The sequence below is a fragment of the Pongo pygmaeus genome, chromosome 6 (assembly GCF_028885625.2).
Source record: "Pongo pygmaeus isolate AG05252 chromosome 6, NHGRI_mPonPyg2-v2.0_pri, whole genome shotgun sequence".
NCBI classification, from domain to species: domain Eukaryota; kingdom Metazoa; phylum Chordata; class Mammalia; order Primates; family Hominidae; genus Pongo; species Pongo pygmaeus.
The window spans coordinates 50,621,209-50,647,936 of NC_072379.2; the positions used below are offsets into that span (position 1 = coordinate 50,621,209).

Here is a 26,728-nt window from a genome sequence, read left to right on the forward strand (position 1 = left end):
AGGAAGTGAGGAGCGCCTCTGCCTGGCTGCCCCATCTGGGAAGTGAGGAGCGCCTCTGCCCAGCCGCCACACCGTCTGGGAAGTGAGGAGCGCCTCTGCCCGGCCACCCCGTCTGGGAGGTGAGGAGCGTCTCTGCCCGGCCGCCCAGTCTGGGAAGTGAGGAGCGCCTCTGCCCGGCCGCCCTGTCTGGGAGGTGAGGAGCGCCTCTGCCTGGCCACCACCCCATCTGGGAGGAAGTGAGGAGCGTCTCTGCCCGGCCGTCCTGTCTGGGAAGTGAGGAGCGCCTCTGCCCGGCCGCCCCCTCTGGGAAGTGAGGAGCGCCTCTGCCCGGCCGCCCTGTCTGGGAGGTGAGGAGCGCCTCTGCCTGGCTGCCACCCCGTCTGGGAGGAAGTGAGGAGCGCCTCTGCCTGGCCGCCCCGTCTGGGAGGTGAGGAGCGCCTCTGCCCGGCCGCCCCGTCTGGGAAGTGAGGAGCGCCTCTGCCCGGCGGCCCCGTCTCGGAAGTGAGGAGCGCCTCTGCCCGGCCGCCCTGTCTGGGAGGTGAGGAGCGCCTCTGCCCGGCCGCCCTGTCCGGGAGGTGTACCCAACAGCTCCGAAGAGACAGCGACCATCGGGAGCGGGCCATGAGGACGATGGCGGTTTTGTTGAAAAGAAGGGGGGGAAGTGTGGGGAAAGGAAGGAGAGATCAGATTGTTGCTGTGTCTGTGTAGAAAGAGGTGGGCATAGAAGACTCCATTTTGTTCTGACTAGGAGAAATTCTTCTGCCTTGGGATGCTGTTGATCTATGGCCTTTCCCCCAGCCCCGTGCTCTCTGAAACATGTGCTGTGTCAACTCAGGGTTAAATGGATTAAGGGCGGTGCAACATGTGCTTTGTTAAACAGATGCTTGAAGGCAGCATGCTCTTTAAGAGTCACCACCACTCCCTAATCTCAAGTACCCAGGGGCACAAACACTGCAGAAGGCCGCAGGGTCCTCTGCCTAGGAAAACCAGAGACCTTTGTTCATGTGTTTATCTCCTGACCTTCTCTCCACTATTATCCTATGACCCTCCCACATCCCCCTCTCCGAGAAACACCCAAGAATGATCAATAAATACTTCATAAATAAAAAAAAAAAAAAGAGGCAAGAAGACATAAAATTCCATTATGCCACTGAGTTAAATTTTAAAATGTATGCACATAAGAGAAAATATAACAAAGATATGATCACTGTAGATATCTGTGCTAGTATTTTCTTAAATCTATTCAGAGTTGACTAACGTTTAAAACTTAAACCAAAGTTCCATTTTAGTAAGAAATCATATCTTACCCACTACCATAAGCGTGAATTCAAAACCTCTCTTCACCGATTTCCTGTATACTTGATTTGGGAGATTGGCAAATCCCACATAGCCTTCAAGGTTCTTCTGTTGCTGACAAAAGCAAAAAGGGCCAAGTTATTCATGTATTAACAGTACTATTCAATCAGCATTTCAAATTCCCTTCATTAACCTATTTTAGAAAATTAATCACAGCAAATCAAACTACTTCCATGGCATTATCAATAAAACTATCAATTCTTAAATGGACAAAATTATTTGAGCATGAGTTGACTGACAATATAATGGTTAATTATAAAAATCTAAGAGAATGAAATAAAAATTTAGAAAACCTGCCTCAGAGCAAAGATTTCAATTGACAGTAGTTAGTAACAAGATGATTGACCAACCAACTAAAAAAGCAAAATAACAAAGGATTCTTCACGATAAAAAAATTCAAATCCCCTTCATATCATATTAAGAATCCTTTTAAATTATCTCCTTTGATCACACTGACTAATTACCACAGGTATGAGATTCTTGAAATTTGTCTTCTTATTCATGAAATGAAATCAAAATGTTGAATTTAATGCAATTTTTAAAAATAAATTCTTGAAGGCTCTTGTGATCAGTGTCAACCAGCTACAGTATCATTCAAGCTGTTATGCCAGGTCCAATTTTGTCACTTCAGGGTTTCACATGATTCTACTGCCTTTATCTTCAGGTTTATCCAGGTTTTAAAGTAAATTATAACTTCATTTTCTATTGGTTTTTTATTCCTAGATTACCTCAACAATAGTTTCATGAGTAATTGAAAGAAATCTACTTCCAAATTGGTGTAGTAAATAAGTCTGACTTCTAACTTACCCATGGGTGAGAAATGCTGTCCATAGTTAAGACTATCTGAATAAGCAGAGTCTCATTGGTTAATTTTACTTTGGAGGTAGTCTTATCTCAACATTAAAAAATAGCAAAAAGAGGCACACATTCACTTAAAAGTTTCTGCCACATTTAAATTCTCATTTAAAAAGCACTCATGAGATCAAAACATCAATTCAATACATTTGGATTTAACAAAGAACAGAAGTCTACAATGTTTACTAGTCATGTGGCTAAATATTCCATCCATAATCTTTGGCTCTTTTGTTCATTTCATAAAACTAATTCTTAAGCCAAATTTTAAAAACTAAGTCCATTAAAATGAAAAGCTAACTATAAACATAATAATTAGGAGACTAATCAGAATCTAATATTTTTATGTCAAATATTTGAAAGTCTGCTATGAGTGGAGTTAGAAATATGCATTAAATCTAAGGTTTCCTTGGCTCATATTTCATCCAACTGTAAATTAAAGTTAACTGAGACTGAAAAAAATCTCTGTATAAATTATGTAGTATACTCACAGCTACTTTGTAAAGAACACATTTCCATCATTCCAGTGTTCCAGATTCCAACAGAAGAAATCCACAGAGGAACAGTAAACAAAGAATTCCAAGAATTGTAATGACATATTCAGTCCAAACAGGAGAGGCAAATCCATTGAAACACAGCAAAAGACAGAGGGGAAAAAAAAAGTTACTTACATGTAACTCAACAAATTAGAGGTAAATTACAAAGAAATTAAAGGCAGACTTTTTTCTAAACATGTCAAAGTAATATTTTTTGTGTGGGATATAATGCCAGTGAGTTTAAACCCATTTTCAGCAACTGTCCTGCTGAAATATAGAAAATAAGGCCCATTACTGCACCCTGCAGTTGAGGTTTTACAGAAATGGTAGAAAAGATACAAAAGTATAAAGTTCCAGGAAGGTATACAGGAACCAAGTTTTAAATTACAAGAAGAAAAAAATGTAAATTTCATGCAATTTTGCTTTGTCAGTCACTGGATTAAGACAGCTCAGATCAGACAAATGCGAATGTTTTGGTTAAAACCTTTTTATACAACGCTGTATTTCAAGTTCTATTAATTAAACTGAAGTCCAGAATTTAAAGAAATGTAGACATTTAGATACAGGAAAAGGAAGGAAGCTAAAGATGATAAGCAGGAACAGATGGAAAGAGGAGACAAATGTGAACTGTGAAAACTGAAAGGCAACTAATGAAGCATAGAAAATAAAATAGATAATCCTTGGCCAAACTGTGAAAAGTGTGCATTTTTATACTGATACAAATCTATGAGTTATATCACAACCCACTTCAAACAAATGGAGTCCGTTTTATAGTTAAGGTAATTAAATGTAATAAACAAAACCCCAGTTTTAAAGTTAATTACAAAATTATTCCATGACAAAATCATCCAATGACTTCCGAACTTCCTCAAAAGTAAAAGCCAAAGTCCCAATGATGGCCTACAGTGTTTCTCTACCTTGGCAGCATCTTAGAATCACTTGGGGGAGCTTTTATAAAATCCTAATGTCCCAGCTGCACCTCCAGATCAATTACATTAATCTCTGCAAACGAGACCCATCCACCAGTATTTTTTAAAGCTCTCACGTAGTTCCAATGTGTACCAATGAAAGCCACTAGCCAACAAAGCCTAGCAAGATCTGGCTCTACTCTTACTTCTGGCCTCATCTCCTGCTACTCTTCCTCCTCTTGCTCACTTCACTTTCCCTAACAATGAATCCCTAACTACTCCCCAAACATACAGTGCATACTTTCACTTTATGGCTTTTGCACTTGTTGCTTTTTTTATTTGGAATAGTTTTTTTTTTTTTTTTTTTGAGAGAGAGAATTTCACTGTGTTGGCCAGGCTGGGAGGCAGTGGCGCGATCTCGGCTCACTGCAACCTGTCTCCGAGGTTCAAGCAATTCCCTGCCTCAGCCTCCCAAGTAGCTGGGATTACAGGCATGTGCCACCACACCCGGCTAATTTTTATATTTTTAGTAGAGATGGGGTTTCACCATCTTGGCCAGGCTGGTCTTGAACTCCTGACCTCATGATCCACCTGCCTTGGCCTCCCAAAGTGCTGGGATTACAGGCATAAGCCACCGAGCCCAGCCACAGATTATTTTTATTACTCAAATGTCACCTTCAAAAAGGCCTGCCCTAATCACTTTATTTAAAATTACGACCCCACTCTTCACCTTAGCACTTTGCTGCCTGCTGTATGCTTCTCCTTAGCTCTTGCCACTATCCAACATACATTTTACCCAACTTGTTTACTGTGACCTCCACCCTGCCCGCAATGTAAACTCCATCAATGCAGAGATTGAATTAATTACATAAATTGTACATCAAAAAAGGAAGCTACTGAGAGCAAGTTGCAGCAGTAGCAAAGAATATGGTATTTTAGACTGCACCTTGAAGGAACTCATCAGATAACAGGTATAACAAAAATGCCTCAGGGTGTGCCCTTGTCTCTTATTCACTGCTTTATCCTCAGCAACAAGAACAGTCTTTGGCACACAGTATTATTTTTAAATTGTGAAAAGCGGGAAACCATTCCAGGCAAAGGGGTGGGCCCTAAAGTGGGGATGAACTTGGTATTTCTAAGAGTAAAAAGAAAGCCGAGACAGGTGGATTGCCTGAGGTCAGGAGTTTGAGATCAGCCTGGGCAACACGGTGAAACCCCGTCTCTACTAAACAATACAAAAAATTAGCCGGGCTTGGCAGTGTGTGCCTGTAATCCCAGCCATTCGGGAGGCTGAGGCAGGAGAATGGCCTGAACCTGCCTAGGGGGTGGAAGCTGCAGTGAGCCGAGATCGTGCCATTGCACTCCTGCCTGGGCGACAGAGCAAGACTCCGTCTCCAAAAAAAAAAGAAGGTCCATGAACTCTCACGAAGTGAAGTAGTGGACAAGAGGATGAGTGATAGGAAATGAGGTCAGGGAGGCAAGCAGGGGCCTGATCATTTGGGACTCAGCCAAAGTAGGAAGTATATGGATGTTATTTTAGGCATGATAGGAAGCCACTAGAGAGCTTTTCATAGGCAAGTGACCTGATTACTGTTTTAAAGATAGCTCTCGGCCATCCAGAGTGGTTCATGCTTATAATTCCAAACTTTGGGAGGCCAAGGCAAGAGGATTGCTTTAGCCCAGGAGGTTGAGGCCTCAGTGAGCTGTGATCATGCCACTACACTCCAGCCTGGACAACAGAGTGAGAAATTTCATGGTTCGTTGGTGCTGAAAATACAGATTTAGGAATCATCGCCATACAGATACTATTGAAAAAGGATTGGATTCCCAAAGACAGACTATAGATAAACAGGAGGTCGGCAGGGCACGGTGGCTCATGCCTGTAATCCTAGCACTTTGGGAGACCGAGGCGGGTGGATCACAAGGTCAGGAGATCGAGAACATCTTGGCCAACATGGTGAAACCCCATCTGTACTAAAAATACAAAAATGGGCCGGACTTGGTGGCACGCGCCTGTAGCAGTCCCAGCTACTCAGGAGGCTGAGGCACAAGAATCGCCTGAACCTGGGAGGTGGAGTTTGCAGTGAGCCGAGATCGTGCCACTGCACTCTAGCCTGGGCAACAAGAGAGAAACTCCAGTCTCAAAAAAAAGAAGAAAGGGGCCGAGGCAAAGCCCTGGAGCAGAGAAAGATCAGTCAGTGGAGACAGGAAGAAAACCAAGATCATCTCAGGGATGGAGGATTCATTTAACTATGCTGAATGCTACAGAGAAAGATACCATAACAGAAACAGACATACTGATAAAATTTGGAAATAAGGTCACTGGTAACTTAAAAAATAAGAGCAGTCTCAGTAACATGGTGACAAAGAAGAGCAACTAGGATGATTTACAGTAGACAATTATTTGCATGTAATTATTATAATAAATAACTTTAATTTGTTTTAATAAAATTATTTTAAACATTTTGTCAGTTCCCCCATATGACTGATTTCCCAGAGGGAGAGAACCATGTCATATTCATCTCTATGTTCTTAGCAAAGTGCTGACACACAGTAGATATTTTAAAAATCTGAATGACTACTCTTTCAGGAAAACTTCTTCTGAGGAAGAAAGTCTGTACAAAGATAAAACATTGGTTTGGCTAAAAACATATCATCCCAAAATTCGTACAGAAGTGTCCTATCAGATACAAAAATATGGCTCTGAAGCTACCTAGCACAAATACTATTTAGAAAATATACTAATAATTTGGCCGGGCATAGTGGCTCCGGCCTGTAATCCCAGCATTGTGGGAGACCGAGGCAGGCAGGTCTCTTGAAGTCAGGAGTTCGAGACCTGCCTGGCCAACATGGTGAAACCCTGTCTCTACTAAAAATACAAAAATTAGCTGGGCATGGTGGCGCACACCTGTAGTCCCAGCTACTCTGGAGGCTGAGGCAGGAGAATCGCTTGAACCTGGGAGGCAAAGGTTGCAGTGAGCCAAGATATCACCACTGCACTCCAACCTGGACAACAGAGCAAGACTCTGTCTCAAAAAAAATAAAAAATTTAATACTGGTCGATTAAAACATAAAGACTTTTCATATCTCATAAGAATTTTTCCATACCCTAAATTCTAAAATCAACCATAGTCTGTAATTTAAAAGACTTAACCACCCACTGATTCTTTTCCTGCACAAATGTTCACAGTGCCAGTGTGAAATATCTTGGGATAAGGAAACATTATTTATAGATGTGAGTGATACAATTGCGGCATTTATAAGTATGTATAAATAAAAGTATATTCACCCAAGCTTCTACAAAAATACCCCTAGGTCTTTAAAGTATTCCTTGATTTCAAACATTAGTCATGTAAGAAGAAACATTTATCAAATAATCTTTTCTAAAAGCGTATCTGCTAGATATGCTTTACAAAATCTTTTAGATGTTAAATCTGTATGTTAAAAGCACAGTTAAGAAAAATCAAACTACAGTAACTCCACTGTTTGATGGAAAAACCAACTTAAATACAATATCCGGTAACTGAGTTCTAACCTTCCTTCTAAGGTTACATAAGTTCAGCACAAATATATTCAAATAACAGCATGCTTCAAACAAGTTCTAATAGATAGATTACTGAAATTCTTTAAGAATTCTTTACTTTCTCTTGCCATTTGTTCCTATTCCAAAGGTACCCAAATCTTGCTATCTAAAATGCCATTACCATTTTTAAAGCTCTGAATACTAATTTTCAACAAATTTTCCAGTAGATAAAAATTTTCCAATACAAAAAAGCAGCAACTTATTTTGAAAACTATTAAATATGCTTTTTAGTAACAACAAAAAATTGATCAAGGGGAGTTGTAACAGAATGGAAGCCTAATAAAAATCAGAATTTGAGAAAAACACAACCCTAGAAGGAAGTACAAACCTTCAACTTCCCACTATCATTACAAAATGAGATGTTTAATAAAAAACTAAAATGATTAGGGATTATAATGCGCACCTCAAATTACCTTAATACACCCAAATTCTATTTCTCCCTTTAGTATGTGCAGTTTAAACAACAGGCCACAAAAATCCAAGGTTTACATTAGTAACTTTACATTTCAAAAATAACCATTTATCTTTTCTAAATAACTTCAAGTTCAATCCACCTCCCTTTGGATTTTAAAATATATATATATATAAATATACATATATACAGGATATTGTTTTACACACTGACGAAGTGTGTTTCTCCTAAAGTGTAAGTAATTCTAAATATGAAAAACCACAGACTACAAAAGGAAAAGATATTAATGCAGAAGTTTACTTCTCAACTCCTTAGTATTCCTAACAAAAGCCTTATATCATACACAGATATAAGTGTCTGGTACTTGCTTAGTCAAATTCCTACCATCTCTCATACAGCCTAAGGGAAAAGTTAAAGAAATTCATTTGCCATTTAAATGTTTTAAATATTTTAAGTATAACTGGTCTAAAAATGCTTAGATTCTAGATTTAATATAATATGAAAACTAAAATATTACAAGATTACATAGGCATGTCCTTAATATCAGTTTTTATGCTCCTCATCCCTCAACTATTTTAAAGGTTCATAACCTATTTAGCATGCCCCCAGCTCTCCTCTTTTTACTGATATGAACAACTGGGTACTGACAGAACCAACTTTTATTTTCTTAATCCTATTCTGGATTTTCAGTTAGTCTGTTAAAAAGATTCTAATATTTAACTCTATGAATACATACAAGAATGAGATAACTTAAAATTTAAATCAATTTTTCTTTGCTCTGAACTTAGAATTCAGATCTTAACTTCCTAGACTTACCTCATTCCTTCACTCATTCATTTAACATACTTACAATATGCCAAGCATATATGTGTGTTCTACTAAATAGGAATATAAAAGCTAAAAAAAACAAGACCCCTGCTCAAGAAGCTAAGAATCTAATAGGGAGGTGAGATAAGCTAGAGGACAATGAAAATAATTCAGTGATAAATGCTCTGATACAGGAAAGCACAGAAGAATATATGAGAGCAAACAAGGAAGGGTGTTTCATCCTATCCTGGGATCAGATCCTTTAGATACTGAAGGACTGACTAGTAGAGCTTAATTTGATGAGAGATGAGGGTGGAAGCTGGAGAATATGGGTCTCAGTCAGTTGAGTTATTAACTGCAAAGGCCGAAAAGCAAGAGAGTATGGTTCCTTATAGGAACTACAAACAGTTCAATACAACTCATTTTTAGGATCAAGGAACCAAAGCTTAGGAAAGTTAAGCAAAAGTCAGATGAGGAAGGACTTTGTTGGCCATACTTAGGAACTCAGACTTCATCTTGAAAGCTTAGGAAGAACATTAAAGATACAAAGAGGAAGGCACAATCACATGAATTCACATGCAGAGTCACATTTATACTTTAGAAAATTACTACTGACAAGAATATTGACGATGAACTGGAGGAGAAAATGGTAGTAATCCCAAGAGCTGCTCCAGCTGCTCAGGGGAAAAATAAAGGCTTGAACCAAGATAGAGGCAGTAAGGATAAAGAGAAATATAGGTTAGAACTCTACTAGCCATTAAGGTAGCCATTAGCTACATGTGGCTACTGAGTACTCAAAATGTAGCTAGTCTGAATTAAGATGTGCTGTAAGTGTAAAATATCACATTTTAAAGACTTAGTATGAGAATAAGAATAAAAAATATCTTATTAATAATTTTATACTGATTGCATGTTGAAATAAAATTTTAGATATCCCAATTACATAAAATATAAAACTAAAGTTAGTTTCACCTGTTTATTTGTACTTTTTAAATGTGGTTATTATGAAAGCTTAATTACATATGTGGCTTGCATCAAATTGCTATTGGACAATGTTAGGTTAGATATTAAAGACATGAAATGACAGATCTCTGTAACTAACTTGTAGAAGGGTGATAAAATTCAGATTTCTTAATTTAGGCTTGAGCAATTAAGATGAATGGTGAGTACCAACTCTTAAAAGTAGAAATCATCTGAGTTAAGGTGGACTTTGGGAAGACAATGTCTAGTAGGCAGTTGTACATATAAAGGTTAGAAATGCTAGAAACATCTAGGTTAGACAGATAATGAATATCTTAAGTAATCAACATTTAAATGGTATCAAGGCCATGGATATGAATCCAAATACAGCATATACAGTAGGAAGCAGGCCAAGAAGCAACACCAACATCCCATCATAATCACCTAAACAAACCTAGGAAAAGCTGAGAGAAAAGAAAAATCAGAGTTCACAGAAGCATTTCAAAGGAGGTCAACTGTAGCAGCCCCCTTAAGAAGGGGTTAACTATACCAAACGCTCTGGAGTGGTCAATCTAAGGATACAGAAAAATCTACTTATTGTCACTGGAAACCACTCTCAAAGCTGTATCAATGGAAAGATAGGGGAAGAAGGCAGACTGGAAATAAATAAGCAGAAAAAAAACTACAGGAAGTGAGTATAAGCAATTTTTTTTAATGCTTATCTTTGAAGAGAAGAACAACAGGATAGCAGCCAGAAAATAGAAGATCAAGAGTTTCAAGCACTTAAAAAAAAAAAAAAAAAAGGCAGATAGTTCTATTTGTGTGAATGCTAATAGAAAACACCAAGTAGCAGACAAAGTGAAGGACACAGATAACATTTATGGAATGAAGGACAGGATTTTCCCTAAGTACCAGAGATAAAACAACTTGAAAATCCCAAAAAAAGAGAAGAGAAGTTAGGGGATTTTAAGAGGTAGAGATGTGAAACAGCAACCATAAGAATAGAGAGAGAGACTAGGAATACATAACAGCCATCCAAGCAATTTTGTCCACCTGGTTAAGGCTGAAGACCATAAATCTTTGACTGTATCCCTGAAGCCATGTGATCTTTTCCTCCAGTAGCAATCCATAACTTGAGTACAATAAAATTGGCTGTAGGAGTCATTTGAAACTTGCTTTGCAGGAAGGGTACACAAAAGTACAAGATCAAGAGAGCTGACAAATACAGATGAAGCAATTCAGTGAATGAAAATGGAGAGGATCAAGGATGGAAGGCAGGAAGTAAAGAAGACAGTAAAAAAATAAGTTGCTGGGCGTGGTGGCTCATGCCTGTAATCCCAGCACTTTGGGAGGCCGAGGCAGGCAGATCACCTGAGGTCAGGAGTTTGAGATCAGCCTGACCAACATCGAGAAACCCCACCTCTACTAAAAATACAAAATTAGCCAGGCGTGGTGATGCATGCCTGAAATCCCAGCTACTCAGGAGGCTGAAGCAGGAGAATCCCTTGAACCTGGGAGGCGGAGATTGTGGTGAGCCAAGATCACGCCATTGTACTCCAGCCTGGGCAACAAGAGCAAAACTCCATCTCGAAAAAAATAAATATATGTAAGTTGTGGTTAAAATGGACTATACAATTAAGATTTTAGAAGTGGAAAGTAAGTTGCAGATGACAGCCCCACAGGATTATCATTTTTTTTTTTTTTAATATTTACTTTTAAATATTTTTTCTTCCCACCCATTCCTCCATAGGACTATTAAAAGGATGGCTCTCAGATGAGACAGAGAGAAAAAAAAGGATGGCTCAAGCACAGTCAAGAAACTGAAGCTAACTTACTGAAAGTGTCTTACGCATGGGCCTAAAAATGTCCCAGAACGATGATGGAGCTTGGAGCAGAAAGAAAAATTGAATGTTAGATGTCATCTTTAATAGTAGAACAAAACAGGGGTGTGGTAGCTGAAAATTTTAAGAAGGGGTAGAAAACATTGCTGCTAAACAGTAAAACTGTAAGGAAGCAGGGTTCTTTTTGAAGGAGAATGGCCTAGAATCTAGACCAGTGTTGTATCATGGAAATATCAGGTAACCACATATGTAATTATAAATATCCTAGTACAGGGGTCCCCAACTTCCAGGCCACGGACTGGTAGCGGTCTGTGGCCTGTTAGGAACTGGGCCGCACAGGAGGGGGTAAGTGGCGGGCAAGCAAGTGAAGCTTTATCTGTATCTCCAGCCTCTTGTATTACCACCTGAGCTCTGGCACCTGTCAGATCAGCAGCAGCATTAGATTCTCATTGGAGAGTGAACCCTACTGTGAACTGTTCATTCAAGGGATCTAGGTTGCACAATCCTTATGAGAATCTAATGCCTGATAATCTGTCACTGTCTCCCATCACCTCTAGATAGAACCTCATCTCTTAAAAAAAAAAAAAATTAAAATAAATATTAGGCTGAGTGTGGTGGCTCACTCCTGTTATCCTAGCACTTTGGGAGTCTGAGGCGGGTGGACTGCCTGAGCTCAGGAGTTCAAGACCACCCTGGGCAACATGGTGAAATCCTGTCTCTACTAAAAGACAAAAAATAAGCCAGGTAGTCCCAGCTCCTCAGGAAGCTGAGGCACGAGAATTGCTTGAACCTGGGAGGCAGAGGTTGCAGTGAGCCAGGATGGTGCTACAGCACTCCAGCCTGGGCGACAGAGTGAGACTCTGTCTCCAAAAATTAAAAAAATAAAATGAGGCCAGGTGCAGCGGCTCACACCTGTAATCCCAGCACTTTGGGAGGCCGAGGTGGGTGGATCATCTGAGGTCGGTCAGGAGTTCAAGACCAGGCTGGCCAACATAGTGAAACCCCATCTCTACTAAAAATACAAAAATTAGCCAGGCATGCACCTGTAATCGCAGCTACTCAGGAGGCTGAGGCAGGAGAATCATCTGAACCCCGGAGGTGGATGTTGCAGTGAGCTAAAATCGTGCCACTGCACTCCAGCCTGGATGACAGAGTAAGACTCCATTTCAAAATAAAAATAAAAATAATAAAGTGAGTACTAGTGCCCAGTACTGGATGACGATGTGGAAAAAGAGACACTCTCCTACATGACTTTTGGAATATAAACTTAAACCACTTACCTAAAGGGCAATTTAACCATGTGGACCAAAAACTGAAGTTTTTATTGTCTTAAATTCAACAAATTCCACTTCCAGAAATGGATAGTCTTGAGAATCATACATGATTAAGATAAAAGAATATTCAACAAAGCACTGCTCATAATAGTAAAGAATTGTAACAATTTTTCATGAGTTCTAAAGACAAGTGAAACTAAAATTGTATTACACTACCTCCATGTATTAAAATACCAGGCAGCCATTAAAAGTAAGGTTTTAGAAAAATATGCATGGACAGATAATGATATATTGACTAGAAAAACATTCTTAAACACTTGTCACAGGAGAACATCAAAGAAATTGGTGGAGTAAATACTTCAGAAAATTCTGCTTCATTAAAAGCAAGGAGAAAATTGACACAAACTGTTCAAATCAACTTAACTTAAAATTCTGGAAATTAACTAAAAGCTTGCAGGAATCCAAGTAATGCTTATTCAAGAAAAGGGGCTGAGCCTTGGTAAAAACAGCAGCTCTTGCATTTTAACTTGCCCATTCTCATCTCTCTACCTCCACAGTAACCTTGAAAACCATCGGCACATAATCACAGTAAAAACCAGCAGCCTGATGGCAACTGGAAAAAAACAGAACAATCATGGAATGCTTTCAAAGCCTCACTCTCAAAGTGCTGTCATTATTTGATGTGTCTGGTAGTTCCTAAAGGCCCACTCACAAGTGACCACTAAGATAACCAAGCAGAGACTTCAGTGACAACATATGGCAAAAATTAACTTCACAGAATTAGTTCGAAGAGGAACTAAGCAAATAACAAAAAGCAACAACAATAAACCCTGCAGAGAAGGGAGAATCTGATTTCCAGAACTGCCACACTGTATTATTTGAAATATTTAAAATGCCTAGTATTCAAGAGAAAATTATGAGCCTTGCAAAAAAAACCCAACACTGCATGGCCCATATACAGGGGAAAAAAGCAACAGTCCCTGAGAAAGCCCAGACGTTAAACAAATACTTTAAACCTGCTATTTTAGATATGTTCAAAGAACTAAAGAAAAGTCTAATAAACTGTCAAGTATGAAAACAATGTTCATCAAATAGATAATATCAAAAAAGACAATTTTTTAAAAATCCTGGAGTTAAAAAATGTAATAAATGAAAGTATTCACTAGAGAAGCTCAACGAAGGATTGCAGCTTGCAGAAAAAAGAATCACCAAACCTGAAAATGGGTTAAATAACATTAACCAATTTAAGAAAGAAAAATGAACAGAGCCAGAGACCTACAGAACAAAATCAAACATGAAGTAGGGGAGGGAAGGAGAAAAGGGATGGGTTTAGGAAGGAAGGGGCAGAATGTATATTTGAAGAAACAGAACTGAAAACTTCCCAAATTTGAAGAAAAACATTAGTGTCAACATCAAAAGCTCAACAAACTGAATAAGATAAAATCAAAGAGATCCACACATAACCACACTGCCAAAAACCAAAAACAGAATCTTGAAAGCAGCTTATGAGAAGCAACTATATGTATAAGAGACTGTAAATAAGAATAGCTGACATCCTATCAGAAACCATGGAGGCCTGAAAGCAAAAGGATAACATATTCCGAATGTTGAAAGAAAAAGACTGTCAACCAAGTGAGCTATGATGGTGCCACTGCACTCCAGCCTGAGTGACAGAGTGAGACCCTGTCTCAAAAAAAAAAAAAAAAAAAGACAAGATGTAGAAAACAGTAAAATTACAGGTGTAAATCATATCACTACTTAGATTAAATGTAACTAATGTATTTTGCTGTTTCAGGTATAATAGGACTCCAATCAAAAGGTAAAGAATGGCTATGTGGATTTTTAAAAGTAAGATCCAACTAAGTGGTGCCCACATGAGACATGTTTTAGAATCACAAACAAACAGATTGAAAAAAAAAAGGACAGAAAACAAGAGAGAGCTGAAGGAGCTACACTAATATCAGAAAACACAGACTTAGAAGACATATTGTTACCACAAAGAAGGATATTTTATACTGATTGAAGGACCAATCCATTGAGAAGATAGAACAATTTTAAGCACGTATGTCTCTAACAAAAGATTCCCCAAATTGCACAAAGCTAAGAAAATGAAAGGTAAAAATAAAACAATTGAACAGTAATACCTGACCTTCAACACTCTACTTTCAATAATGGGTAAAACAACTAGACAGATGATAAAGAAGCAGAAGACTCAACAACACTATAAACCAACTAGACCTAACACATAGCTATACAACATTCCGCCCAAAAACAGCAAAACACATTCTTCTCAAGTGCACATGGAATCTTCTCCAGAAGAGACCATATGTTAGATCACAAAACAAGTCTCAATTTAAATGGGTTGAAAATCATACAAAGTATATTCCTCATCCACTAGAGAATGAAGTTAGAAATCAACTGCAGAGAAAAATTTGGAAAATTCACACATTTGTGAAAATTAAACACTACACTCTTTAATAATCAATGGGTCAAAAACTAAATCACAAGAGATACTGGAGAATACTTTGAGATGAATGAAACTAAAAACACAACATACCAAAATGTATTGAATGCAGCTAAATCAGTGCTTAGAAGGAAATTTACAGCTGTAAATGCCTATATTAAAAAGAAAGATCTTATATCATAACCTTCCATCTCAAGAAACTAGAAAAAGAACAAACTAAACCCAAAATAGGGAAAACAAAATAAGGAAATGATTATTTGAGCAGAAATAAATGAAATACATAAAATAGAAACATTAACAAAACCACAAGTTGGTTCACTGAACAGATCAACCAAATTGACAAAACCTTAGCTAAACTGGCCAAGAAAAAAAAAACCAGAACACTCAAATTACTAAAATCAGGAATGAAAGAAGGGAAATCACTACCAACCTTTCAGAAATAAAAAGGAACCTATGAACAATTAATTCCATGCTGACAACAGATCAGATTATAACCTAGATGAACTGCAAAAATTCCTAGAAAGACATAAACTACCAAAACTGACTCAAGAAGAAACAGAAAATCTGAATAGTCCTATAATAGATTAGTAACAAAAAATAACTAACACACACACACCCCAAAAAAGCAAAAACACAACTTTACACAAAGCCCATGCCCAGATGTCTTCACTGGTAAATTCTATCAAATGTTTAAAGGTTGTACAATCCTTCAAAAACTAGTCCAAGAAGTAGAAGAGGATTAAATACTTCCCAACTCATATTATGAGGCCAATTTTACTCTGATACCAAAACCAAACACATCGAGTAAAAACAACCAACCAACATCTTATATGGATGCAAAAAAACATCAACAAAGTACTAGCAAACCAAATCCAGCAATAAAAAGGGATTATACACCATAACCAATGGGATATATCCCAGAATGAATATGTTGGTTTTACATATGAAAATTAATCAATGTAATACACTAAATTAAAACCCACACACAACAAACACATAATCATCTCAGTAGACACAGAAAACACATTTGACAAAAATTCAACACTCTTTCAACGATAAACACACCTAACAAACTAGACATACAAGGGAACCTCAACCTCATAAAGCACATCTCAGAAAACCCACAATGATGAAAGACTGAATGCTTTTACTCTAAAATCAAGAACAAGACAAAGATGTCTATCATTGCCACTCCTAATCAACACAGTTCTGGAGGTTCCAGAAAAGGCATCTGGTAAAATAAAATAAAATGCATCTAGATTGTAAAGTAATGTAAGTAGTATTCGCAGGTGATACGATCTTATAAATAAAAAATCCAAAAGAATCCACTAAAAAAAAAACACTACAGGAACTAATAAAGTTGCATGATATAAGATCAATATACAAAAATCAACTGCATTTCTATAAAAAAATTAAGAAAAAATTCCATCTGCGATAGCATCAAGAATACCTAGAAATAAATTTAACAAAAAGAAATGTAAGTCTTATACATGAGAACTATAAAAATGTTGTTCACAAAAACTGAAGACCTAAATAAACAGAAGATATTTTGCATTAATGGAGTGGAAGACTTAATATTGTTAAGATGACAATACTCTTCAAATTGATATACAAGTTCAACACCATGGCTATCAACATCCTTGTTGGCCTACTTGTAGAAATCAGCAAACTAAGCCTATAGTTCAGATGGAAATTCAAGGGAACCAGAATAACCAAAACAATTGTGAAACAGAACAAAGTTGGAAGACTCACACTCCCTAATTTCAAAACTTACTGCAAAGTTAGTCATCAAAACAGTGTGGTACTGCCATTAAGGACATATAGATCAACAAGAAACAAATGAGAATCCACAAAAAAACCCTTACATTTATGGCCAATTGTTTTCAGAGAAGTTGTCAAGACAACACAATGGAAAAAGACTAGTCTTTTCAACAATGAGTGATGAAACTACTGGATAGCCACATACAAAAGAATGACTCCTATCTCACACCATACACAAAAATTAACTCAAAATGGATCAAAAACCTAAACATAAAGGTCTAACTATAAAACTCTTAGAAAACATAGGGGTATATTTTCATGACCTTGGATTAGAAATGCTTTCTTGACTATGACATCAAAAGCACGTGCAGTAAGTAGATAAACTGGACTTCATCAAAATTAAAAATGCTTGTACTTCACAGAACACTATCAAGAACGTTAAAAAAAAAAAAAAAAAAACAGTGGAATTGTAGGAACTACTTGCAAGTCTTCTATATGATAAAGGACTTACATCCAGATCTATGAAGAATTCTTACAACTGAACAGTAGTAAGACAACTTCATTAAAAACTCAGCAAAGCATTTTAATAGACATTCCTGCAGAGAAGGTGTACAAATTGCCAATAAGCACATGTAAAGATGTTCAACATCATTAGGGAAATGCAAATTAAAACCACAATGATACCAGCTCACACCCAGTAGGATAGTTTTAAAGGACAGGCAATAACAAGTGTGGACAAGAATGTGGAAAAATTGGAACTCTCATACACTGCTGGTAGAAATGTAAAATAAGGCAGCTGCTTCGGCAGTTAGGCAGTTCTTCATAGAGTTAAACTAGAGTTACACTATGATGCAGCAATTCTATTCTTAGTTATATATCCAAGGGAGTTGAAAACTATAGGTCCACACAAAAGCTTGTACTCAAAAATTCACAGCAGCATTATCCATAATAGTCAAAAAGGAGAAAACAACCCAAATATCAACTAATGAATGGATAAATGAAATACAGTAGTATATATACAACAGAATAATATCCAGCAATAAAATGGAATGAAGTACTACTGAGACATGCTACAACACAGACAAAACTTGAAAACACTGCTAAGTGAAAGATGCCAGTCACAAAAGGTCACGTTATATATGATTCCATTTATATAAAATGTCCAAGATAGACAAATCCATAGAAACGGAAAGTAAATTAGTGGTTGCCAGGACAAGGGAAGAGGAGGGATGGGGACTGATCATTAATGGCTGCAAAGTTTCATTTGAGGCTGATGAAAATGTCCTAAAAGTAGACAGTGACAATAGTTGTACAACCCTGAATACACGAAAAACCACAAAATCACACTTTCAAGGGGTATATTTTATGGCACGTAAATTATCTCAATAAATCTATGATAAAAACAAGCATGCACTGTACACTACCTTTCATACATAAATTGTATCTCCTTTCTCACACATATCTTCTCATATGTGCAAAAAAATACTCACAAAAAATCAATCAGAAACTGACGAGATCCATTACCTCTATCGATGTGTGGGAAAGTGGTAGAAAAAAGGAGAATGAGAACAGGGTAAAAGAAAGGTGGGAGGAATACTAAGTCTATTAACACCATGGTAATTTTCCATATATTCCCATTAAAAAAACAAAATCAGCCAGGATGTGAAAAGAAATAGTAACAAATAAAACTAATTGTATTTCAGAAGAATAACATGAAGACACTGAAGGGGGTGGAACAGAAAAGAATATTAAAAAATACTTTGGAAAATAAAGAATATAAAAAAATAAAAAATATAAAAAAATACTTTGGAAAAAAGTATTTTGATTAGCATAAGGTATTAGCATACTATATTAACTAACAGTATTGGTACTGCATAAGGCTAAAGACAAAAAAAGCATACACAAATACACTCTAGCAAGTAAGCATACTACATAGTTCTGAAGTTACATCTATGTGTACAATAGATTTTTCCAAGTATGTAAATAAATTGTAGATGAAAGCCAGGTTTCTCAATGTTGAAGAAAGGAGTTACAAGGAAAAGGGAAATGCTAGATTGAACTCTGCATTAATAGATTGGAATCGATGTACCAGTATAAATTCATGGTTTTTAGTATACATATGCACATATTTTTACATACATATACAGAAATACAGATGTATATATATAAATTCATATATTACCTACCTCTGTCTGCTCAAAACATCTACTAGAAGCAGTGACACCCCAATAGCAATGAGCACTTCTGGTGCCCAGATCTTGGTTCTTAATTACTACTCTCAAAAAAAGGTTGCTGGACTCCTTGGACAATGGTTGATTCCAAGGCTTAGGCAGGAAAAATACAAGATGAACTAGAAAGTAAAGAAGTACCCCTAAAAATGATGGGTACATACTGAAAGGATGAACAAGAGCCACCTGAAAGGGCTATCAATGGACAACTGAACAATAAAACAATGAAAAAATTAATACATAACCGAACTGATGAATAAATAAAAGAGCTCTTTCTTACAACAGAATCCCAGCTTTTCTTTTTTTTTTTTTTTGAGACGGAGTCTCGCTCTGTCGCCCAGGCTGGAGTGCAGTGGTGCGATCTCGGCTCACCGCAAGCTCCGCCTCCCAGGTTTACGCCATTCTCCTGCCTCAGCCTCCCGAGTAGCTGGGACTACAGGCGCCCACTACCATGACCGGCTAATTTTTTGTATTTTTAGTAGAGACGGGGTTTCACCATGTTAGCCAGGATGGTCTTGATCTCCTGACCTCGAGATCCACCCACGTTGGCCTCCCAAAGTGCTGGGATTACAGACGTGAGCCATCACACCCGGTCAGAATCCCAGCTTTAAAATGTAGCATCATGTAAACAGAAAATCACCAGTAACACAAACAGCACAGTAATAACTGCCATAGGCAAGAATCACTGGCAAGATACTAAAGTTAGTGGGTAAAAGTGTAATGAGAAATAGTGTATTTGCACAGTCCAACAAAAAACTAGTACCTAAAATATTTAAAAAAAACCCTTACAATTCATTAAGACAAATAACCCAATTTAAAAATGAACCAAAGATTTCAATGGACCACCAAAGGTGACAAACAGATGGCAAATAAGCACAGGAGATCCTCAACATCATTAGTCATTAGGAAAATACAAATTAAAATTGCAGTAAGTTATCCCTAGAAATCTATAAGAATGAGTAAAACTAAAAGCAGTGACCATTCCAGGTGTTGGTGAGCACATGGAACAACTTGAATTCTTATTCACGGGGGGTGAAAATGTAAAATGTTACTAATATATTGCAAAATAACTTTGCAATTTAAAAATTAAACATACACCTACCATATTACTTATCCCAAGAATTTACCAAAGAGAAATAAAACATTGTGCCACTACCATTACAGCTTTTTTAAGTTTACAGAAAAAGCATGAAAGAAAATACTCTCCAACTTTTAACAGTTTCCCCAGTGACCAGCACACAGCAGGTACAAAACATGTATTTGTTAAATGAACGAAGTTGTTGAAGTTCTAAACTAATGACTTAGCAGCAATACTACCAATAGTTAACATCAATGTTACAGTAATATAATATCATTACATTATTGATGTAATGAACTTAATGTCAATACTACAACTGATAGTCTCTTATTTCAAAGAGTTCAAAAGCACCGATACACTATCGAATGTGAAATGATCAATATCCCAAGTTACTCATCATGTCATGGTTGGTAAAAGCTTCTCAGAATGGGTAGTTTTGATATGGGCCTTCCTTAACAGATGATAGGACTTCAAGGCAGGTACAAACACCATAAGCAGAAGCAAGAATACTAATATTGGCCGAGTGCAGTGGCTCACTCCCGTAATCTTAGCACTTCAGGAGGCTGAGGCAGGCAGATTACCTGAGCTCAGGAGTTTGAGACCAACTTGGTCAACATGGCAAAACCCCATGCCTACAAAAATACAAAAAAATTAGCCAGGCGTGGTGGCACACGCCTGTAATCCCAGCTACTGGGGAGGCCAGCAGCTGAACCCAGGAGAGAATGAGGATCGCTTGAACCCAGGAGGTGGAGGTTGCAACAGTGAGCCGAGATCATGCCACTGCACTCCAGTCTGGGTGACAGAGCGAGACTCTTTCCAAAAAAAAAAGGAATACTGAATATTACTCATTGTAAGCAGGAAAAGGTCAAACCAAGGAGGTGCTAAAATGATGGCCTAAAAGTTTTTAATATATAAAAGATTCATAAGGCAGTATACGTACAGCTAGCTAGAAATCTGAATTCCAGTATCTGCTGTAACTTATTTGTGTTCTGGCAGGTAAGTTACATAACCTTTCTGAGCCTTAGATTGGGATAACGTCTTGATGAGGTTATTTGTAAGGTATATACAAAACAATTAACATAAAGGGTTTGGCACTTCACATACAGTAAGTAAAATAAATGACAGTTGTTACAGTGGTTGCGCTACAGATGATAGTTATTATTAAGGCCTCCGGACTTATATCTTGCAGAAAAGTCATTCCCAAACCTGGCTATAATCAGAAGAATACGGGGAGCTTTTGATTAAAAATAGAAATCTGCGCCCCAGTCTAGAAGTAGGGAATTAGAATCTTGCTGATAGAGCCCAAAAAATAATATTTTTAACAAGAGCTCTAGAAGCCAATACTATAATAGACAGATATTTATTTTACTATAATAAGTAAGTTATTTTGTAAAAGTAGTGTTTTAGGTATAGTAATCTTAAAAGATTTATTTATTAAATGAAGTGGGAAGAGACTGGAAGCCATAAGAACAATGAGGAAACTACCCTATAGGGGAAAACAGGTCCTTTGTTTACCTTAGCTAGATTCTAATTGTTAAACGAAAGTCACTACCAACCAACCAGAACTAGAATACATATCCTTCAATTAAAAAGCAATGGAGCCTCCCAAAACTTTCAATACAGATTCAAATAAAAGATGTTTCCATTAAGCATAAAACCCCCATTCCCTTGACATTTCCCTTAACCCTGGCCAGTACTAATGTTGATGGTGCATTTAGATCATATACCATGCTATATTTGCATGTCTGTAGTATTATTTCTGCATTTCCTCTGTGTTGACCACACGTTTAGCTTTCAAAAAGAAAGGGGCTTCAACTTTTCAGCAAATCCAAAACTATTCCAAAATTAAAAAAAAAAAATGGGGGGCAGGGAAGGGACATGGGGCCTATGTCTACGTAATTACCTCTCTAATAGCACAGCAGCATGCACTAACACAAGCAAGTATTTTTGGTGGGTCTACTTGCCAGCTAAGTCATTCTAGTTATCTTTTTCGCCCACAGTTGAAGTTCAGTTAGCCATCTCCCTAAACACTGTTTTTTTTTTTTTTTTTTGGAGACAGAGTCTCATTCTGTCACCAGGCTGGAGTGCAGTGGCTTGATCTTGGCACACGGCAACCTCTGCCTCCTACGTTCAAGCAATTCTCCTGCCTCAGCCTCCTGAGTAACTGGGATTACAGGCACCAACCACCATGCCTGGCTAATTTTTTTGTTTTTTGTTTATTTTTGAGATGTTCAAGCAATTCTCCTGCCTCAGCCTCCCGAGTAGCTGGGATTATAGGCACCTGCCACCGCGCCAAGCTAATTTTTGCATTTTTAGTAGAGACAGGGTTTCACCTTCTTGGCCAGGCTGGTCTTGAACTCCTGACCTCATGATCCACCCGCCTCAGCCTCCCGAAGTGCTGGGATTACAGGCATGAGTCACTGCGCCCAGCCTTAATTTTTGTATTTTTAGTAGAAACAGGGTTTCACCATGTTGGCCAAACTGGTCTCGAACTCCTGACCTCAAGTGATCAGCCCGCCTCGAACTCCCAAAGTGCTGGGATTACAGATGTGAACCACTGCCACTATGCCCGCCTCTTAATAAGTAAGCTTCTAAGCCCCACCTCCCACCTAGTGAGTTATAGAGTCTCCAACCCTGTTAAACATTAGAAATGTTTCCAATGCTGGTCCAGGGTTTAGGACCACTAATACACCCCTAATTACAACCTTAAAATATATATATATTTAGAAAGAATACAAATTAACTTACAATGATTGAAATAATTTATTTTTCCCCTTGTGGTTAATTTGTTTAAATTAATCATAAAAGAAACCAAGTTTATATACTAAACTTTTATTATTAGAAATACTTTAAAATGTTAATATTTGAGAGTACATTAGTTTCTGGAAAATTTTTCCTTGTATAGATCACCTCATACCCCAAAATGCTACATGTAATAAATAAGGTGGTACTCTCCTTATTTTAAAAAAAAAATATAAACGGAAAGAACTAAGATAAAATTACTGAGAATTTTGCCTCCTCTTACACAAATAATGATCTCACTCAAAATATTTACTGTATTCTCTAAAACTGAAGGACAATACATACCAAAATCTTCCTCAAAAGAAAGAACTCGGCTGGGCACAGTGGCTCACGCCTGTAATCCCAGCACTTTGAGAGGCCAAGGTGGGCAGATTGCATCAGGTCAGGAGTTCGAGACCAGTCTGGCCAACATGGTGAAACACCGTCTCTACTAAAAATACAAAAAAATTAGCCAGGCGTGGTGGCATGCGCCTGTAATCCCAGCTACTCGGGAGGCTGAGGCAGAGGAATTGCTTGAACCAGGGAAGTGGAGGTTGCAGTGAGCCTCTGTCTCACCACTGCACTCCAGCCTGGGCAACAGAGGGAGCCTCTGTCTCAAAAAAAAAAAGAACTCATTAACTCATTACAATCTGAATGGACAGCAAGAATATATAAAGATACAAAATGTCACTCCTGCAAAGAAACACTAGCATAACGCTGAGTCTGAAACAACTGCTGCTGTGAAATGTACCAGCAGAAATTTCAAAGAAGTAAACATCTTGCCGGGCGCGGTGGCTCAGGCCTGTAATCCCAACACTTTGGGAGGCCAAGGCGGGCGGATCATGAGGTCAGGAGATTGAGACAATCCTGGCTAACACGGTGAAACCCGGTCTCTACTAAAAATACAAAAAATTAGCCGGGCGTGGTGGCGGGCGCCTGTAGTCCCAGCTACTCGGGAGGCTGAGGCAGGAGAATGGTGTTAACCTGGAAGGCGGAGCTGGCAATGAGCTGAGATCACGCCACTGCACACTAGCCTGGGCGACAGAGCAAGACTCCGTCTCAAAAAAAAAAAAAAAAAAAAAAGGAAACATGTTAGTACTACCCAAGAAACTGGAGACCTCAGTCTATATTTGAAGGACAAAGAAGTTTCACACAAACTACTTTATTCTAATTTCCTTCAACTCTGTTCACAAACTCACTCACTAAACATAAAAATTCAAAGCACAAATAAATACATTTACAATTATCGGAAAATGTTTATTTTCTATCCTACATGTCTCCCTAGTATTGAGACCCTACAAGACATGTCCACTTGGATGTCCCCCAGGCCTCTCAATTTCATGTTTCAAATTACATATTTCAAGAAATAGCATCTACTCATCTACCCATTCACTCAAATTAGAAAGCTCAAATATTCTGGACTCATTACTCACCACCCACATCTTCCCTAACACCTTACAACCATCCCCCTCATGTCCTTTCCCATTGCCCTGCTTCTGACCAATTTTTAGTCCTAAACTGCTACATTAAACTCCTTCAATTTAATGGCTCCAACCTGGTGCCCTGTCAACTCTCAACAGAGAGAATTATCATCATGATTCTTATAATTACCACTTTTCTTTTAAAGCCTTCAATAAAGATTTTTAAATTCTCAGCACAGCAATACCAGTTGCCTACTTACCTCTTCTAACCTCATAACCCGATACTAACATAATTTCTCAGTCTAGAATAATTATCTTTACTCTTTCACCTCCTTTACCTAATCACTCCTGCCGACTTTTAAAGATTCACCTTCTCCAGCATGGAAAAGGTATCCTGCTTTGAACTTTCACTGTATGCTCTACATAACTTTATATCGTAGCACAAATTTTTTACTAAATGCAAGCCAGTTATGGGGACACAAAGGTGAACAAAACACAGTCCTAGACTTTAAGCACAGTGGAGGGAGAAAAATAAAGTCAACTGCAATATAGTCTGATAACTTTTTTTAAGCTAACACCTCAGTGTTTATTATACGCCAGGCATCATGCTAAGGATTTGTCATGTACTATCTCATTTACTTCTCCAATAACCTTATGATTCCCACTTTAGAGAGAAGGAAAAATAGAAGTTCTGTTATTTGCCAAAGGTTCAGTTAAGCTTTAGAATTGAGATATGAATCCAAGTCTGACTCTAGACCCAAAACTCTTAATCACCATGCCTCTACTTCTACTGCCACAGCATTTAATTCAGTTTCCCCAGTGGCCAGCACACAGCAAGTACAGAATGTGTATTTGTTAAGTGAATGAACTTGATTGTTGAAGTTCTAAACTAATGATTTAACAGCAATATTACCAATACTTAACATCAATGTTGATACTATAACATCAATATATTATTGATATAATGACAATGTCAATACTACAACTTTTAAGCGGTAGTCTCCTGCTTCAAAGAGTTCAAAAACTAACAGTTAGTGTATTTGTTAGATACACTAACAAATGTGAAAAGATCAATATCCCAAGTGACTCATCATGTCATAGTTGGTAATAGCAAAACACTGGAAATTAATGTCTATCAGAGGCAGACATGTTAAACGAATCATAATATATCCCATATCATGATCTATCCATATGCTATGGTCTTAATGTGTTCTCCCAAAATTTGTATGTTGATACTGAATCACTAGTAACGGTATTAATAGGATTAATAACCTTATAAAAGAGGTGCAAGGGAGCTGCTTGACCCTTTTGCTCCTTCTACTGTTAGGGCACAGCATTTGTTCCCTCCAAAGGAAGTAGCAATTAAGGTGCCATCTTGGAAGCAGAGACGCCAAACCTGCTGGCACTGTGATCTTGGACTTCCTAGCTTCCAGAATGGTAAGAAATAGATTTCTGTTCCTTATAAATTATCCAGTTTCAGGTATTTTGTTGGAGCAGCACAAACAGGCTGAGATATCATGTAATGGTTATGCAGCTGTATAAAAGAATAAGAATGCTCTTTATGTACTGATACAGAATAACCCAAATTACACTCATTGGAAAGAAACATGTGGGAAATAATGTGTCTTATGCTACCAAGGGTGGGGGCAGGAAGGATAAATGTTTTTAACTTCCATATGCAAAAAACACCTTTGGAAGAACATACAAAAAAACTGTTAACACAGGATGCCTGAGGAGTAGGAACCTGGGTGACTTGGGGGTAGAAGTAAGAAGGAGATTTCACTGTGTCTCTCTGTTTAACCTTTTGAATTTTGGACCAAGTGATTATATTACCTATTTAAAAAAGAAAAAAAACAAACCAGGCCGGGTGCGGTGGCTCGCACCTGTAATCCCAGCACTTTAGGAAGCCAAGGCAGACAGATCACGAGGTCAGGAGAGACCAGCCTGACCAACATGGTGAAACCCCGTCTCTACCAAAAATACAAAAATTAGCCAGGCGTGGTGGCATGCGCCTGTAATCCCAGCTACTCAGGAGGCTGAGGAAGGAGAATCGCTTGAACCTAGGAGGCAGAGGTTGCAGTGAGCCAGGATCATGCCACTAGCCTGGGTGACAGAGCAAGACTCCGTCTCAAAAAAACAAAACAACAACAAAAAACCTCCCAATAAAATTTTTAAAAAGCAACCAGGCGTGGTGGCTCACACCTGTAATCCCATCACTTTGGGAGGCCAAGGCAGGTGGATCACCTGAGGTCGAGAGTTCGAGACCAGCCTGACCAATGTGGAGAAACCCTGTCTCTACTAAAAATACAAAAATTGGCCGGGCACAGTGGCTCACGCCTGTAATCCCAGCACTTTGGGAGGCCAAGGCGGGCAGATCATGAGGTCAGCAGATTGATACCATCCTGGCTAACATGGTGAAACCCTGTCTCTACTAAAAATAAAAAAATTAGCCGGGCGTGGTGGCGG

At 38.1% G+C, this 26,728-nt stretch overlaps 1 protein-coding gene across 2 annotated transcripts in view; it reads right to left on the reverse strand.

Moving 5' to 3' along the window:
- SEPTIN7 (septin 7) overlaps nucleotides 1–26,728 on the reverse strand; it is a 111,670-nt gene that overhangs the window by 78,509 nt on the left and 6,433 nt on the right. The window contains exons 1-2 of one of the 2 annotated variants that reach the window (XM_054496662.2): nucleotides 2,700–2,731; nucleotides 1,308–1,410 (exon numbers count right to left, since the gene is read on the reverse strand). In XM_054496662.2, the coding sequence (XP_054352637.1) occupies nucleotides 1,308–1,317 (10 nt within the window). In that variant the 5' untranslated portion in view covers nucleotides 1,318–1,410; nucleotides 2,700–2,731. Of the gene's footprint in view, nucleotides 1–1,307; nucleotides 1,411–2,699; nucleotides 2,732–26,728 lie in introns of those variants that run through there. The other variant, XM_054496663.2, reaches the window with a different exon arrangement.